Below are 15,543 nucleotides of genomic sequence, written 5' to 3' on the forward strand. Positions count from 1 at the left end.
CATCCATATATTCACAACCTAAAAATGGAAATTCTGTCATTATTTACTCAACTTCATGTTATTTATTTATTTATTCATTCGGTTTCAGTTTCAACTGACTTAACACACTGAATTAAACATACAATTTTGAAGTTGAAAGACTGAAGTTTTTTTTGTAAAACAAACTTTTTTATTATATATATATATATATATATATATATATATATATATATATATATATATATATATATATATATATATATATATATATATATATATATATATCTGTTGAGATGTAATGCGCTCTGCCTGGTGCATTCTTTCCTCTGCTGTCCTGATATAAAGTCACATTCTGACTCATCAGACGCCTCTCTAACGCACTAACAGTATTTATAGATGCGTCTAATTTAAGGGGAAAAACAGGCACAATTGAGCAAAATGGATCTGACATTTGATGATAATAAATTAATTTACCTCAGTAGTTTGTAGTATTTGTATAATTTTTGTTATAATAAATGATCTCTCCCAAGATGCCTTTTATACTGATTTTTTTTTCAAAGTTGTAAATATAATAAAGATTATTAGTTTATTTCAGAATTTCTACTTCAAAATGTCAAGCTTGATTTAAGGTGTTCTTTGAAATTATTTATGAAATGCACTAGCAATTTGTTAATAAAAGTTTTTTCCCACTTGTAATTGCACTTTCTTAAATATGAAAAATATTTTTTATTTTAACATGATCAATATTTAAAATAAATACAAGAAAAGTAATGCTTCCAAATATTTATATTAATATTTAAATAATAATAATTTAATGTTTTAATGTTTAAACATTAAAAAGAAAAGTAAATGATTAGAAGCAAGAATAAACAACAGAAATAAATATACATATAATATACAAAATGTATATATTTCATAAACTTTGTTAAACAACCATGTGGTTTCAGATTTTTTTTCAGTGTTTTTAACTGTACAGACATCATGAAATTTGCTAAACATTAATTAGTTAAATGGTTAAAATGCATTAATGCAATTGCTTAAGGTCAAAGATTGTATGTTTTAGTAATGTCATACTATATACATGGACATATGACTATAATTGTGGCCCATTACATTTGAAATAGATTTCATTGACTTTTTAATTGGTTTGTCATTTCATTAAGAGGAAATATTTAAGCCATGATGACGAGCGAACTATGAATTTGTACTGGTGCTTAGTATTTTTGAGTGCTTATAACAACTTAAAACTGAGAACCAATGGATGTAATGGAGTAAAACAGCATTTATTAGTTTGATTCCTAAAGTTTAATTAAATAAGTTAACTTCAGTTTATGTAAGGCACTGAAAATAGGATGTAATTCAAATTGTAAACCAAACCCAAGTGAATCAGATGATCCAACTGGAATGTCACGTAGTCCATAAAATAAATCATATATCTCTCAACACAGTTAGCAACTGAAGAATTTAGTTCCTGGGTTATGTCAACAGCATCTGAAAATAGCAGCTCAATTGGACTATATCTCACTGAGAAATGCAAACACCACGAAAATAAATGAAGCGGAAGGCCTTGGTGTACGTGAAAATAAACATTTTGGAAAATATTAATTTCCTTTGCTTATGTATCACGCCACTTTCTTCTCAGTCCAGATTCCACATCCTTCAACATGGCTGAAATAGTATTCCTTTCGAAATTTCCACAAGATACACACAAACACACACACACACAAACAAAGACCTAAATGACCATTTTTTCCTTATACGACACAAAACAGATATAAAAATAAAAAGAACGAGCTGGGTGAGAAAAGTGTGTGATTTGTGTGGTATTTGCTTGGCACCTCTGTGTTATCTCACAGTTCACTGACATTATATAATCAGTCTGAACAAGTACCTCTTTATTAAAGTGCAGACAATGGCTCATCTCAATCTGCCGCTGTGAGCATAAATGTCTATAAAGTACTGAGCAAAAAGCCATGTGTTCTCTGCTGTGTCATTTGCTCATTCCCTGTTTGGTGTGAATGTTATAGGGCTCAGTGATTATGTGTGTCAGACTGGCCTGCATCAGCTGCAGACACAAGACTAGGATATAAACCGATCACGTTTTGATAAACTAGATAAAAAATTCATTATCAAGTTTTAAATGTTGCTGTGATCTTATAAAAATGATACTTTTAGTAATTAGGCTATAAAATATTAACAATTAATCATTTTAATATAATTTTATAATAATAAAAAAAATAGATCTGATTATATCCGTCAGATTTGTGACAATGTGAATCACACATTTTCAAATCACATCATATAATCTCAAATAACAAAACTGGGTCCGACTTTATATTGTACCTACGTCAAAAAAAATAAGTACAATGCACTTATTGTGTTCATTTTGTATTGCTAAACACTTCTGCTGCTATTGAGGTGGGATATGGGTAAGGTTAGGGATAGGTTTGGGTAGGTTTAAGAGTGGGTTAAGGTGTATGTGATGGGTCAACAGTATAATTAGAAATTAATTACAGATGTAATTACAAGCAGGCATTTTTAAATTATAAGTACAATGTAAAAACATGTATATGTACACAATAAGTGCATTGTACCAAATGATTAATTAAAATGTAAGTAGATAGTAGTTAAGGCCAATTAATATAAAGTGGGACCCAAAACTGTACTGGACCACCCCTATGGTATCAAATGAATATTATTACTAGAATACTAGCAAAATTATGATACATGTCCAAAAATCGTGGTGTTGTCATTGGTGCATGTGCAAATAAATGTGGTAGGATTTCCAAAAACTAGTATCATAATACTTGGTACATTCTAATCTCTCTGATTCACCAGTAAAATCCTCGTGGCAACAGGTTTCTCATGAATCAAGAGCCTCCGGATTTCTAATGAACGAACGCCCCCTGGCGGTTATTTGTGTCAAGTTACCGATATTAAACTGCAATGCTGAAGATGCACTCAGTGAAGTCATTTGTTGTTGTTGTTGTTGTTGTTGTTTTTAAATTAGACGTTAAAACTGAAGATTTCAGTTATCTTGCGCAGACACTAATTATTTACCATAATTTTATATGAACATTTATATTTTGTGCTTCTTAAAACTGGCCATTATAATACCATTATATTACGTTGGAATAATATGTGGCTCTAATTGAACGTAATTTGTGTTAAAAAAAAAATCTAACAACATAAAACCATACACATTACCTTAAGGTTTATCTTTGTAATGCATCTGTCAATCTCATAGACAGTAAAAGGTCAATCTCAGCACGGTAGCTTGACAGACTAAAAGTAACTGTAATAAAACTTGTAAATAATCGAAAAATATTTGTATTGTAATCATTGTAATCTATTAAAAATATATTTAATATATAATATGTTATGCTGAAAAAGAACAAAACATTTTCGTAGCCTGTGTCCTTTACGGTGGCCGAGAAGTGCAAAACAAATCACAATTACAAAAACAAAATAACAAATCCAAAAATACAACGACAATTCAGAAAACAAAATAACAATTCAAAAAACACAACGACAATTCAGAAAACAAAATAACAATTCAAATCAGAAAACACAACGACAATTCAGAAAACACAACGACAATTCAGAAAACAAAATAACAATTCAGAAAACACAACGACAATTCAGAAAACACAACGACAATTCATACAAAACGGAAAAGGTAGGTATATTTTGAGAACGACATACTTATCGCTGATTGGATGAGACACCTGTCAATCAAAAATAAATTGTGATCAACTTTGTTGAAATCTAATGTTGAATTTTGCTAAAATGGAAGACATTAAACGCTACTTTGAAGAAGGACATTCATATGCCGTGATTGTGGACATGCTGGCGACATACCACGACATTAAAATGAGCTTGCGCTCTTTAAAAACACACCTGACGAATAATGGTATGTTCAGAAGAAAGAACTATTCGCCCATAGACGAAGTAAGGAATGCTTTTAGAGCAGAGCTGCGTGGACCAGGACAGTTGTTCGGCTACCGGACAATGTGGTTAGTACTTCTGTGTTTTCTGGATTGTCGTTGTGTTTTCTGAATTGTTATTTTTTTTTCTGAATTGTCGTTGTGTTTTCTGAATTGTTATTTTGTTTTCTGAATTGTCGTTGTGTTTTCTGAATTGTTATTTTGTTTTCTGAATTGTCGTTGTGTTTTTTGAATTGTTATTTTGTTTTCTGAATTGTCGTTGTGTTTTTGGATTTGTTATTTTGTTTTTGTAATTGTGATTTGTTTTGCACTTCTCGGCCACCGTAGTCCTTCGAGACAAAGAATAAAAATAAATAAAAATGTCTTCCGCCAGGAGGCGAATGGAGGCTCAGGCAAATCATTCGTATCAGATTTCTACTAGCATAAATACAGAACCCCTCCGAAATTTCTATAAAAGTCTTTTATTTTTATTAGCTCATAAATGACTCTGATTGTTCAATCTATTAGAAACCAAAATATTCATTCAATTCAAAAAATGGAAAAAATAAAAGAGCATCACCGCAAAATTGTTTTTTAGAACTATGATACACGTATTAAAGACAACTTCCGGGCCACTAATCCCGCCCATTTAATACATTATTCGGTTTCCATCCAGCCCGCTGTGTGCTCCGGCTGATGACGTGTCCTGAACACGCTCTAATAGAGGCTGTGACCGACGCTAACCAGCTAGCCGCTAGACTACAGGAGACGATCATCGGAGGAACACCATGGCCAGTGAGTCGTAATGATTTTTACTTTATTTTACTTCGAGTCTACTAAAAAGGAGTTTAATGCATTCTGTAGCTGTTAACAACTGCTGTTTTGAAAAAAAAAAAATGTTTAGCTTCTGTGCCTCACTCGTTCATTATAGATTAGCAACTATATTTTACTTTTATAACGTTATATTCTTCATTCTTTTATTGTCCAGTTTACAGAAACACGCAATTTGTTTATTTTGTTGTCCTAAATGTGACTTTTTAATGGATACATTTGTGATTTATACATATTTATTTAAAGCGACCGTAGCCAGCTAACGTTAGCACTTGGTCAATAAACTAGCATGGTCACAAATGCATTTGCTGTTTATTTTCATCGCACAGACTTTTTATGCTTTTTACATTTGTACAAATTTATATATTGCACATAACAAGTAAGTTATTTAGTACCATGGTACGTAATTCAACCATAACGCTAACTTCATTTAAAAGTCTGCTAACGTCGATAATTGTAAATCATTATCTCTGTTTTGAAGCGTGATTTGTTTGTTTAATGGACAGATTAATGTCAGGGTCTGATCGTGTGGTTTTGGTCGGAGTTTTCTTCTTGGACTAAATGATGACGTTGCAATAGAGACAGATTCAAGTAACTTGTTTGAACGCCAGAAAATCTAAAGCCACGTCGCCTGATCCACCGAGACCTCTTAGGATACGTTGTCTTGTTTTCTCAAGTTAGGCATAAGAACTGTAAAGTTAAGTGTACCTCTTTTCTGTTTCAGTTAAATTCTTAGAGGTGATAAAGCCATTCTGTGCGGTTTTACCCGAGATCCAGAAACCAGAGAGGAGGGTATGCAGTTTGATCACAACAGCCTCTTGCTTTACTTGTTCTTGGGGTGCTTCAGTGATATTAAACTCTTTGAATCGCTTCCCCACAGATTCAGTTCAGAGAAAAAGTGTTATGGACTGCAATCACGCTGTTCATCTTTCTGGTGTGCTGCCAGGTATGTTCACTCTCCGCTCTCTGAAGTGCTGGAAACTATTGATGATCAGAAAAATTTTGCATTTATAAACTTCTCAAGCCAAACATTACCATTTTAAGATGCGTTTTATTGCTTTAGGAGAACGTAAACTTTGTTTGAATGATCTCCTATGCTGTCTGTTCTCCAGATTCCCCTCTTTGGAATCATGTCTTCAGACTCAGCAGATCCTTTTTACTGGATGAGAGTGATCCTGGCATCCAATAGAGGTGCGTATACCTGAATCAGCAGTGCAAGAAGACAATGATTGAGTCAGTCATCGTGTTAAAGACAAATTATTTAATTAAGAATCGCTGTCTGATTAATAAGTTACAGTCATTTCATTTACTTAACTTTCATTTAATTTTAAGAAAATAAACATCTGCCAGAAACCATCTCTGCTTGTTTGTTTCATGATTAATACAAAATTATTCCAAATTAATATTTCCTCCAAATCCACTCAACTATATGTAATATTTGGTATGCACATTTTTTTTGTGTGTGTTTTATATTGATCATTGGCCATTTTTGCCAACCATTAGATTTAGGTTAAAAGTTTAATTTAAGTCTAATAATGTGTGTTTAAGGTACTCTGATGGAGTTGGGTATCTCTCCCATTGTGACATCTGGTCTGATCATGCAGCTGCTGGCTGGAGCTAAAATCATTGAAGTTGGAGACACACCTAAAGATAGAGCACTCTTTAACGGAGCTCAGAAACGTAAGATATGCTAAAATGTTATATGATTCTCATTCATGCAGGATTATATATATATATATATATATATATATATATATATATATATATATATATATATATATATATATATATATATATATATATATCATACACACACAAACATGCATAGAGAGAAAGTCTTATAATTTGGCATATCATAAAAAAATAGAGCACACACACAGAAGTTATTTATACTCTATATTTCATGACCATTTACTTTATTTGGCAAGCAGCCATGTAAAGATTATTGCATTACTTTTGCAATAGTGCAAGATTCTAATAACACCCTATTCCTTTGCAATTGCACATCTTTTGCACATCCTGTGGTCTTTTAATAAATTTGGTTAATAGACCATAGTCAGGTTAGAAGCCATGGTTATATGAATTTGGTGCTCCTTTGACACTGTTAAGTGATTTCATTGGTTGAAACTAATGGAAAGGTCTAATGCAGCTCCCAGTGCAATACTCTTTTGGGAAACCCATCTTAATGTCGTTGCATTTGCTTTTGTAGACATCTAACTGTTAGATCTTTCCACCAGTCTTTGGCATGATCATCACCATTGGCCAGTCTATCGTGTATGTGATGACTGGCATGTATGGAGACCCTTCAGAGATGGGTGCTGGAATCTGCCTTCTCATCATCATCCAGGTTAATTCACATTTTTTATAGTCACCTGTGCATGAAATATTTAGGCATTTTTGTAGTGATAAACATGTATCTGTAAACTCCGATATTTATTCAGCTGATGATGTCCCCTGCTTGGCCATTTAACAGAAGCATTTGGCTCCAATCAAATCTTCTTAGACCATTATGAATGGATAATACTCATGTTCTGTCATTAATGTAATGTACATTTAATTTTAGTACTCCTCATTCTAGATACTATCATTGACGAGGACTATTGGATCTATATTTATATAAACATTGGATCTATATTTGTATTATTGTGGAATAATTTATCTCTCTCTAGCTTCCTTCAAGTTATTGGTTATGACTCTGTTGGTTGCTAAATAACCTGTAATTTCACAAGACTTTGCCCTGTCTAACGCAGTGACCTTTGCAGGCATTGTTCAAATATTCTCATCTGTTTGTTCACATCTGCTATCTACGCAAAGGAGCCTCATTAAAAGACTGATTGATCAACATTTTGGATCTCGTCAGTCTTATCTTATGATTTGTTTTGTGAAAAACATTTATCCTTTTGTCGAAAACGCCTTCCTTTAGTTAATTATGCTATGCTTGATCAGTAACTAATGATTTGTCTACTCTCTGTAGTTGTTTGTGGCCGGTCTGATCGTGTTGCTGCTGGATGAGTTGCTGCAGAAGGGTTACGGTTTGGGCTCTGGTATTTCTCTCTTCATCGCCACCAACATCTGTGAGACAATCGTATGGAAGGCATTCAGCCCAACAACAGTCAACACAGGACGAGGTTTGTGTTCAGGATGTTGCATCTTGTTTTGAACCAGTCTCTTGTGTCTTACGTGATGCTGACTGAAATTTGTTTGTGTACGTACAGGTACAGAGTTTGAAGGAGCCATTATTGCTCTGTTCCACCTGTTGGCCACTCGTACTGATAAAGTTCGAGCTCTGAGAGAAGCCTTCTACAGACAGAACCTGCCCAACCTCTTGAACCTCATCTCTACAGTCTTCGTCTTTGCAGTGGTCATATACTTTCAGGTTAGTGAGTTATTGCATAAAGGTGTGGTCTCACTAGCAAAAGAAGTTCCATAGTGTAGTGATGTAAGAAACACCGCTCACACAGAAATCACTTACAATCAGAGTAGGTTTTTGTTTCTAAATGCAGTAAATTCATGTGACCAACTTGAGAAAATTTGCTAAACTTGCTTGGAGTTTTTCACCCTCACACAAAGCTCCTGATTGTGCAGAGTCTTGTTGGAATGATGGGATTTTGCCCACAGAGGTGTTTGCTAAGCCATATCTGCTGCTATTGCCTCTTCGAATCCTTAACCCTAATTAGCTGACAACTCTTCCCCACACATAGGGCTGCACGATAAATTCAAAATAAAGCCTGGAATAATGCTATGGTTCAGTGACTTTCAAATGCAATCATCTCATGATCCAGTGTTTTTAAGTGTCCTAGAGCGACTCTGTTCAAAGTAAATACTGCTCCACAGGAACTAGTTTTCGGTATCTGCTCTCAGTTTGGGTCACTAATAATGTGCACTTGGAAATGATATCAGATATTGCGGTTTAATTCTAAATGATCACAACTCAAGTATTAAATGCCAAGTATATTATTTCTTGTTCCACAGGGCTTCAGAGTTGATCTCCCTATCAAATCTGCACGTTACCGTGGCCAGTATAACACATATCCCATCAAACTGTTCTACACCTCCAACATTCCCATCATCCTGCAGTCTGCATTGGTGTCAAACTTGTACGTCATCTCTCAAATGCTCTCCACTCGCTTTAGTGGGAACTTTTTGGTCAACCTGCTGGGTACTTGGTCGGTAAGTCACTCGTTTAAACTTTCCCATATTTGTATTTGAACAGGTTTGAATCTATTTTTTTTTTTTTTTTTTTTTTTTGCAGTTTTAACATGCATTTTTCCTTTCACCTATAAATTGAGTAATGTTTTAAATCAGTTTTTAAACAATACTCTTTTATATATATATATATATATATATATATATATATATATATATATATATATATATATATATATATATATATATATATATATATATATATATTAGGGGTGTAAGGGTACGCAAAAATCACGGTTCGGTACGTACCTTGGTTTTAAAGTCATGGTTCGGTTCATTTTCGGTACAGTAAGGAAAAGAAATGCAAACAATAAACTGCAGGTTGTTTATTACTATACACTTTTTTTTTTTTTTTTTTTTTTTTAAATACTTTTTAATAAAATATATATAAAATAAAAAAAGAATAAGAAATAAAATACTGCTGCAAAGTTCTCCACTAAATAAAATACTCTCAGTCTCAAACCAATATCATATAATAAAATATAAATATGAAAAAAATGTAAATCATGAAAAATATAAATAACTAACTAACTATGATTACAGAGTAGCATTACAAATCCCAGCTTGTAGGCCTGCTTCACCAGAGCCGTGCTGTGCCTGCTGCTGTAGGTGACAGGGAGACCGCCAACAGACCAGGCTCTTGTCTTCATGACGACAATATCTATACTTCATGTTGAGCATAAATGTAAAGCCTACTGATAAAGGACACCGTCAACAGTATTGACGACAAAATAGACTATGTTTGACAGGTGCAATATTTGAAAATCAATAATTATTAATTTATTTTTTAAATTACATTTATATCTGAATTTGTCAACATATAGACTTTCAAGCATCAAAGTGTCATGAATTAATATGTATTTGTGTACAAAATGACATATAAACATATTTTCCTATTGTATTTTGCCTGGAAACGCTTCCAACACGCGTGTCGTGTGAAAAATAGGCGTAAGTTCTATTTCTAGCATGCACGCGTTTTCCGCATCTGAGATGCGCGTCTCACGCAGGCAGTCTGCAAGCTCTAACCTATTAACATGGGAGCCGAATTAAAAATGGACACGCCACGCAGCTCAGACGCTTGCGCCACGCATCCAGTGTGTCGCCGGCCTTATAGAATCAGCTGCAGGGTGGGATTTGCGCTGAACGTGGAGACTTCCGCCACTTAATATGTTCATTTGGAAACACGAAAATGTACTTATGTTCCGCGCACAAAATATTGCACTCCGTCATTCGGTACACACGTGCACCGTACCGAAAGCCCTGTACCGAAACGGTCCGGTATGAATACACGTACCGTTACACCCCATATATATATATATATATATATATATATATACATTTCTTTTTTGTATTTTAAATTCAAGTTAGAACACATTAAAAGTAATAGTAATTTGTTAATTTAAATGTTTAATAATTATGGCCCTTTGTAAGTTTGCTGAGGTCCCTCTAGTGGACCCCGTCCCCTCTGGTTGAGAATCACATGTTTAAAATGATGTACACTGTCATCCACCCCAGGTGAAGATGTTCAACTGAAGCCTACAAAACTGTTTATTCTACAGTTTTGTGGTCCACCCTCATTTAGAAAATCACATGACCATAGCAATGCTACTCATTTTCATTTTGCTTATCACTCTTTGAGTTTTGTAACATTAATTTGAAAAAAAAAACACCTTGGTGCACCTATATGTTGTTGTTTTTTTTTTTTCTTGTTAACAGGATACCTCAAGTGGAGGGCCAGCTCGTGCTTATCCAGTAGGTGGTCTGTGTTACTATCTCTCTCCCCCAGAGTCCTTCAGCACAGTTCTGGAGGATCCAGTCCATGCCATCATTTACATCATCTTTATGCTGGGATCCTGTGCATTCTTCTCTAAGACCTGGATTGAGGTGTCTGGATCCTCTGCCAAAGATGTAAGAAGCATTAGACTGGTCCTGCTTATTGATTACTCGAAGCCTGCATAGGTCAACTGTACAATGCAGCTCAATGTATACCCTTTGCATTACTTAGGTTGCCAAACAGCTGAAAGAACAGCAGATGGTTATGAGGGGACACCGAGAAACTTCTATGGTCCATGAACTGAACCGGTAAAACATACAGAGCACTCAAACTTAATTGGACTCAATGAATCAAACATGGAATAACTAAAACTTTCCTTAAATCCTCATTCAGGTACATCCCCACAGCAGCAGCTTTCGGAGGCCTGTGTATAGGTGGCCTCTCAGTCATGGCAGACTTCCTGGGAGCCATCGGTTCAGGAACTGGAATCTTGTTGGCTGTCACCATCATCTACCAGTACTTTGAGATCTTTGTGAAGGAGCAAAGTGAAATGGGCAGTATGGGTGCCCTCCTCTTTTAGTACAGCCCTCTGTGACCACATCGGACTGACTGAATTTATGAGGTTAAGTTCTCTTTTTTTTTTTTTTTTTTTTTTCTTTTTTTTTTTTAACACACAAATTCAATGTTCTACATCAAGGATGTGCTCCCACTGTGCATCTGATCTTGACCTGTAGTGGCTCGCTTCGCATCAGAGTCGCAGAGTAAATTGTATTCCGTTCTCTTGGGGGAAAAAAATAAATAAATAAAATTATTAAAGATTTATTAAAAAAAAATATATATATATATATTTATTTTTTTTAAATAAATCTTTCAATCCAGAAACGCACACATTTGGGTGTTTCTGATTCCATGGCATTCCATTCATTAAAGCATAATAGAAGAAACATGTCCAAACTTGATCAGCCTTTGATATGCCCTGGACTAAATGTGTCTCAGTATGTGTGTGTGTGTGATGAGGTAAGCACAATGTTCTATCATGGCAATGGTTGATCTTACAGTGTATGTGTGGGTATGTGCACATTTGCCGGTTGCATTTCGTGTGGACTGAGTTTGTGATAACATGGGATTGGTTGTTAAATTTACCCAAGTTTATCGGTGCGATTTCTTTGAGATTACTATGTTGGACTTGTTGAAAGTTTGCCAACGGAGTTAGTTATATTTATGTTTGGTGTTTTCTTCCTGTATTTACAAACTGTTATAAAGTAGTTCTGTATATTTCAGTCACACTACTCAGAAATATTTCTATTATCGACACTTTTAGATCTAATTAACTGTGGTTTCTTTTAGTGAAGCAAATGCTACAGAAACTGCCTGTTAATGAATATGCCAGTGTTGATATTAGAGGATGTGGTTTGTAAAAGAACGTTTCAAGGTTTTTTTTTCTTGTAAAGTCCATAGTATTAAAATGTTGAGAATAACCTACGTATGGAGCTTTGTTCTTTGTGTATTTTGAGCATTTTGTTTTTCTTTTTCTAAAGCAGTTAATTTGAAGACCAAAACAAAAAAAACTGTTTCTGTAGTTTTTAGAGTGAAAATATAAGAACCATCAAGGCTACCACATTTTACTACTTCTAATAAAGTTAATTTGTTTTGGGGTTTTTTTTCTCAGTTTAATGTCATAATGTGCTTTAATGCGATGTAATGCATGCCCTTATCCTTGATAATAAAATTAATTTGTTGCTTGGGTTCATAAATTCACATTTGATACTAATGTCTGACATGTATTTTGGGTTCAGGACACACTGTACTATCCTTTCAGATATAGTGTAAAAAATCCACTCAGGATGCATGAATATTCAATATACAAAATAAAAAATGTAAATGATAATCTATTATGACGTTTTGTAGTATTTCCGGGAACGCTTTACATTTCCGGTTTCTGGTGTTTCAAGTCAAATTAACGCAAAGCATAACCCTTAACCCCGGCCGACAGTGAAGTGATAAAACAGAAAAAATATATTTACATTCGTTTCTAATAATTTATTTTAATTACATTTAGCTGACATTGATGTCAATTTGGTATTTTAACTAATTCTGAAAATGTTGCAAAAATGGCTTTTATTTTGAAAAACTTTACTAGTGGGTTCACAAAGAGCAGCAGCGACTCGATGCTTTCGCATCCAGGCTGGTTTTGAGTCGTTATCTTGCTTCGAAGAGATAAACTGCAATTTGAATACGAGAGTAAGTAAAATAACTGCAATATGAAGAAGTCTCAGTTGTCGCAACATTTAGCGTCGAAAAACATAGCATATGCTCGATGCCTGTGTCTATATGCAAAGAAAAAATGCCTCACCACCCTAAACCTAAAAGAAGGTTGTTAGCTACAAGCTAACCTTGATGTGATGTTACAATGGGTGGATTTAGACTGAAAGCCAAATCAGCTGCTTTTCTTTTTCTCGGTTCTGTAACAGATAGAAACGACATACACGTGTATGAATTTGACATGAAAAAATAAATTGGACATTTCTCCGTGAAAATTGAGCGATAAATGTAATGAATAAATGATTCAGTCTTATGAAGGTCAGAGAAGATTTGACATATTTAACCTTTATTAGGCACTTTAGGGAATCGAGTAAAAGCAAATATCACGATGTCCACGATGATTATCTTGTTATTTTAAGTATAACTTTATACATTGGATTGATTTGATTCTAATAGACAACTAGATGTGATTGTTTGTCTGTTTCAGGGTGGGCATATCCCATCAACATCCTTTCACTAAAGCATGGCTGAGCCTGAGCTTCTCCTGGACTCCAATATTCGTCTTTGGGTTGTGCTGCCTATTGTGTTTATTACTTTTCTGGTTGGAGTGATCCGTCATTATGTCTCAATTCTGTTACAAAGTGATAAGAAGCTCACGTTAGAGCAGGTTTCAGACAGGTAACGTTCACTGGAGTGTTTCATTATCCATCCACATGTGTGTTGCCACTCACAAAATGTTACAAAACACTTAAGATCATATTCTCTACACAGCCAGGTTCTCATCAGGAGCAGGGTTTTACGGGAAAATGGAAAATACATCCCCAAACAAGTGAGCCGCTCTTATCTTTTTTGTGTGTCTTCTGCTTGAGACGTTACTGGAGTACTGAAACTGAAATGTTGTCTCTTGCTAAAAGTCTTTCTTGATGAGAAAATTCTACTTTAATAATCAAGAAGATGGATTTTTCAAGAAGACCAAAAGAAAGGTGGTTCCACCATCTCCAATGACTGGTGAGTCTTGGTGGAAATTCTTTTATGCATATATGTCATAAAATTGCAGTCAGGATCGAGTGAAATGTTTATGTCATGATGTTATTTACTCAAATAGATCCCAGCATGTTGACAGACATGATGAAAGGCAATGTGACAAATGTCCTGCCTATGATTCTTATTGGTGGTTGGATCAACTGGACCTTCTCTGGGTTTGTCACAAGTAGGAGATACAGTTTTCACAATCAAATATGAGAGTATGTCTTCCTATAGTCTATTGTCACAGAGCTCGTCTTAACGCATTTATAAATCTGTTCTCTCTTAAGCAAAGGTACCGTTTCCCCTCACACTCCGCTTCAAGCCGATGCTGCAGCAGGGAATTGAGTTGCTCTCTCTAGATGCTTCCTGGTTAGTGCTCTCAAACCCTTGAATGTTGTACTTATTTTATTCAGAGCTGTGTCTTTAAATCGTTTCATACTGTATACATCCACAGGGTGAGTTCAGCATCTTGGTATTTCCTGAATGTCTTTGGTCTCAGGAGCATGTACTCTCTGATTCTTGGACAAGACAATGGTAAATAACTTTACTGATGTTCCATTTCAATACACCATAATTTTGACCTACTCCAGCGCTGATGCTGACTTTGCTCAAAGACGTTATAATAACTTCATGATTATTTTTCAAAAACGTGGATGCATAAGCTCAGATCAGTGAGGCCTATAACTAGTCCCTTCCAAAAATGATATACAAAACCTGTGCTAATTGAGGGAAAAAAAAAACACTGGTTGACAAAAAGATCAGGTGATTTTTGATTGGGATCACCAAATTAGGTAATAGATTTTCAGCACAACACAATGGCTAAATTAGTATTATAGAAATAGCTGTTGCCTTTAAATGTTTAGCTTAAAAATTATTTGAATCAGTTTAGAATTATAAGCATACTTTTATTGTTAAATTTGTATTATTTAAATAGGGTAGGCTCTGTATATGAAGTATGTATGCAATTAATTTTCTTACATTTACAACAGGTGCAGATCAGTCTCGCATCATGCAGGAACAGATGAGTGGTGCTGCAATGGCAATGCCTGCTGACACAAACAAAGCATTCAAGGTATCGCAAATTAGGAGCTGCACCCTAGTCTTATTAAATTTACAAAACCGTTTTTATTTATTTATATGTTATTTTGAGGCTGCAGACTAAGTTTTGTTTAGTTTTTTATAGATTTATGTATATGAATGTTTCTCTTAGGCGGAATGGGAGGCTCTGGAGTTGACGGATCATCAGTGGTCCTTAGAGAATGTCGAGGAGGATCTGATGAGTAAAGACTTGGATTTTTTCGGGATGTTCAGCAAAGAGTTGCCAACAGGCATCTTCTAAGTGCCTGTCCACTCCTGAGATGTTTTGGAAGACCTCACGAAATATAAAAGTGAATTGTCAGACTGGTTTTGGAAGTGGCAAATCGCTTCCATTCAGAATTTTTCTTTTTCTAGAAAGTGTCATAAACCTCGTTGCAGACATATCACATTTTGTGTAAAATGCATGCACCATTCCCTCCATTGTTCCATTTTGCTCAGACA

General features: G+C 34.7%; 2 protein-coding genes across 3 annotated transcripts; both read left to right on the plus strand.

The window, feature by feature from the left end:
* Positions 1-4,610: 4,610 nt before the first annotated feature.
* Positions 4,611-11,381, plus strand: LOC132151676 (protein transport protein Sec61 subunit alpha-like 1). The gene is made up of 12 exons (XM_059559967.1): positions 4,611-4,700; positions 5,461-5,528; positions 5,617-5,682; positions 5,849-5,927; positions 6,285-6,416; positions 6,974-7,083; positions 7,711-7,864; positions 7,952-8,112; positions 8,709-8,906; positions 10,659-10,850; positions 10,948-11,024; positions 11,110-11,381. The coding sequence occupies exons 1-12, from the start codon at positions 4,694-4,696 to the stop codon at positions 11,294-11,296; spliced, it is 1,431 nt and encodes a 476-aa protein (XP_059415950.1). The 5' UTR covers positions 4,611-4,693; the 3' UTR covers positions 11,297-11,381.
* Positions 11,382-12,903: 1,522 nt separating this feature from the next.
* Positions 12,904-15,403, plus strand: LOC132151678 (ER membrane protein complex subunit 3-like). 2 transcript variants are annotated; one of them, XM_059559969.1, is made up of 9 exons: positions 12,904-12,961; positions 13,466-13,656; positions 13,750-13,807; positions 13,893-13,986; positions 14,084-14,188; positions 14,292-14,373; positions 14,459-14,538; positions 14,994-15,076; positions 15,215-15,403. In XM_059559969.1, the coding sequence occupies exons 2-9, from the start codon at positions 13,502-13,504 to the stop codon at positions 15,341-15,343; spliced, it is 786 nt and encodes a 261-aa protein (XP_059415952.1). In that variant the 5' UTR covers positions 12,904-12,961; positions 13,466-13,501; the 3' UTR covers positions 15,344-15,403. The 2 variants fall into 2 exon arrangements, with proteins under 2 accessions (XP_059415952.1, XP_059415951.1); XM_059559968.1 differs by having other exon boundaries at positions 12,904-12,957.
* The last annotated feature ends 140 nt before the right edge of the window (positions 15,404-15,543 follow it).

This window comes from Carassius carassius, chromosome 10 (genome assembly GCF_963082965.1).
Source record: "Carassius carassius chromosome 10, fCarCar2.1, whole genome shotgun sequence".
NCBI classification, from domain to species: domain Eukaryota; kingdom Metazoa; phylum Chordata; class Actinopteri; order Cypriniformes; family Cyprinidae; genus Carassius; species Carassius carassius.

What these genes read in the sequence shown, in the direction of transcription:
- LOC132151676 (XM_059559967.1), top strand. An exon ending in TCCAGAAACCAGAGAGGAGG is followed by an intron (nt 5,529 to 5,616) that starts GTATGCAGTTTG and finishes GCTTCCCCACAG; the next exon opens with ATTCAGTTCAGAGAAAAAGT. An exon ending in CTGGATCCTCTGCCAAAGAT is followed by an intron (nt 10,851 to 10,947) that starts GTAAGAAGCATT and finishes TGCATTACTTAG; the next exon opens with GTTGCCAAACAGCTGAAAGA.
- LOC132151678 (XM_059559969.1), top strand. Translation starts at nt 13,502, where the DNA reads ATGGCTGAGCCTGAGCTTCTCCTGGACTCCAATATTCGTCTTTGGGTT. An exon ending in TTAGAGCAGGTTTCAGACAG is followed by an intron (nt 13,657 to 13,749) that starts GTAACGTTCACT and finishes TTCTCTACACAG; the next exon opens with CCAGGTTCTCATCAGGAGCA. An exon ending in GAAAATACATCCCCAAACAA is followed by an intron (nt 13,808 to 13,892) that starts GTGAGCCGCTCT and finishes TCTTGCTAAAAG; the next exon opens with TCTTTCTTGATGAGAAAATT.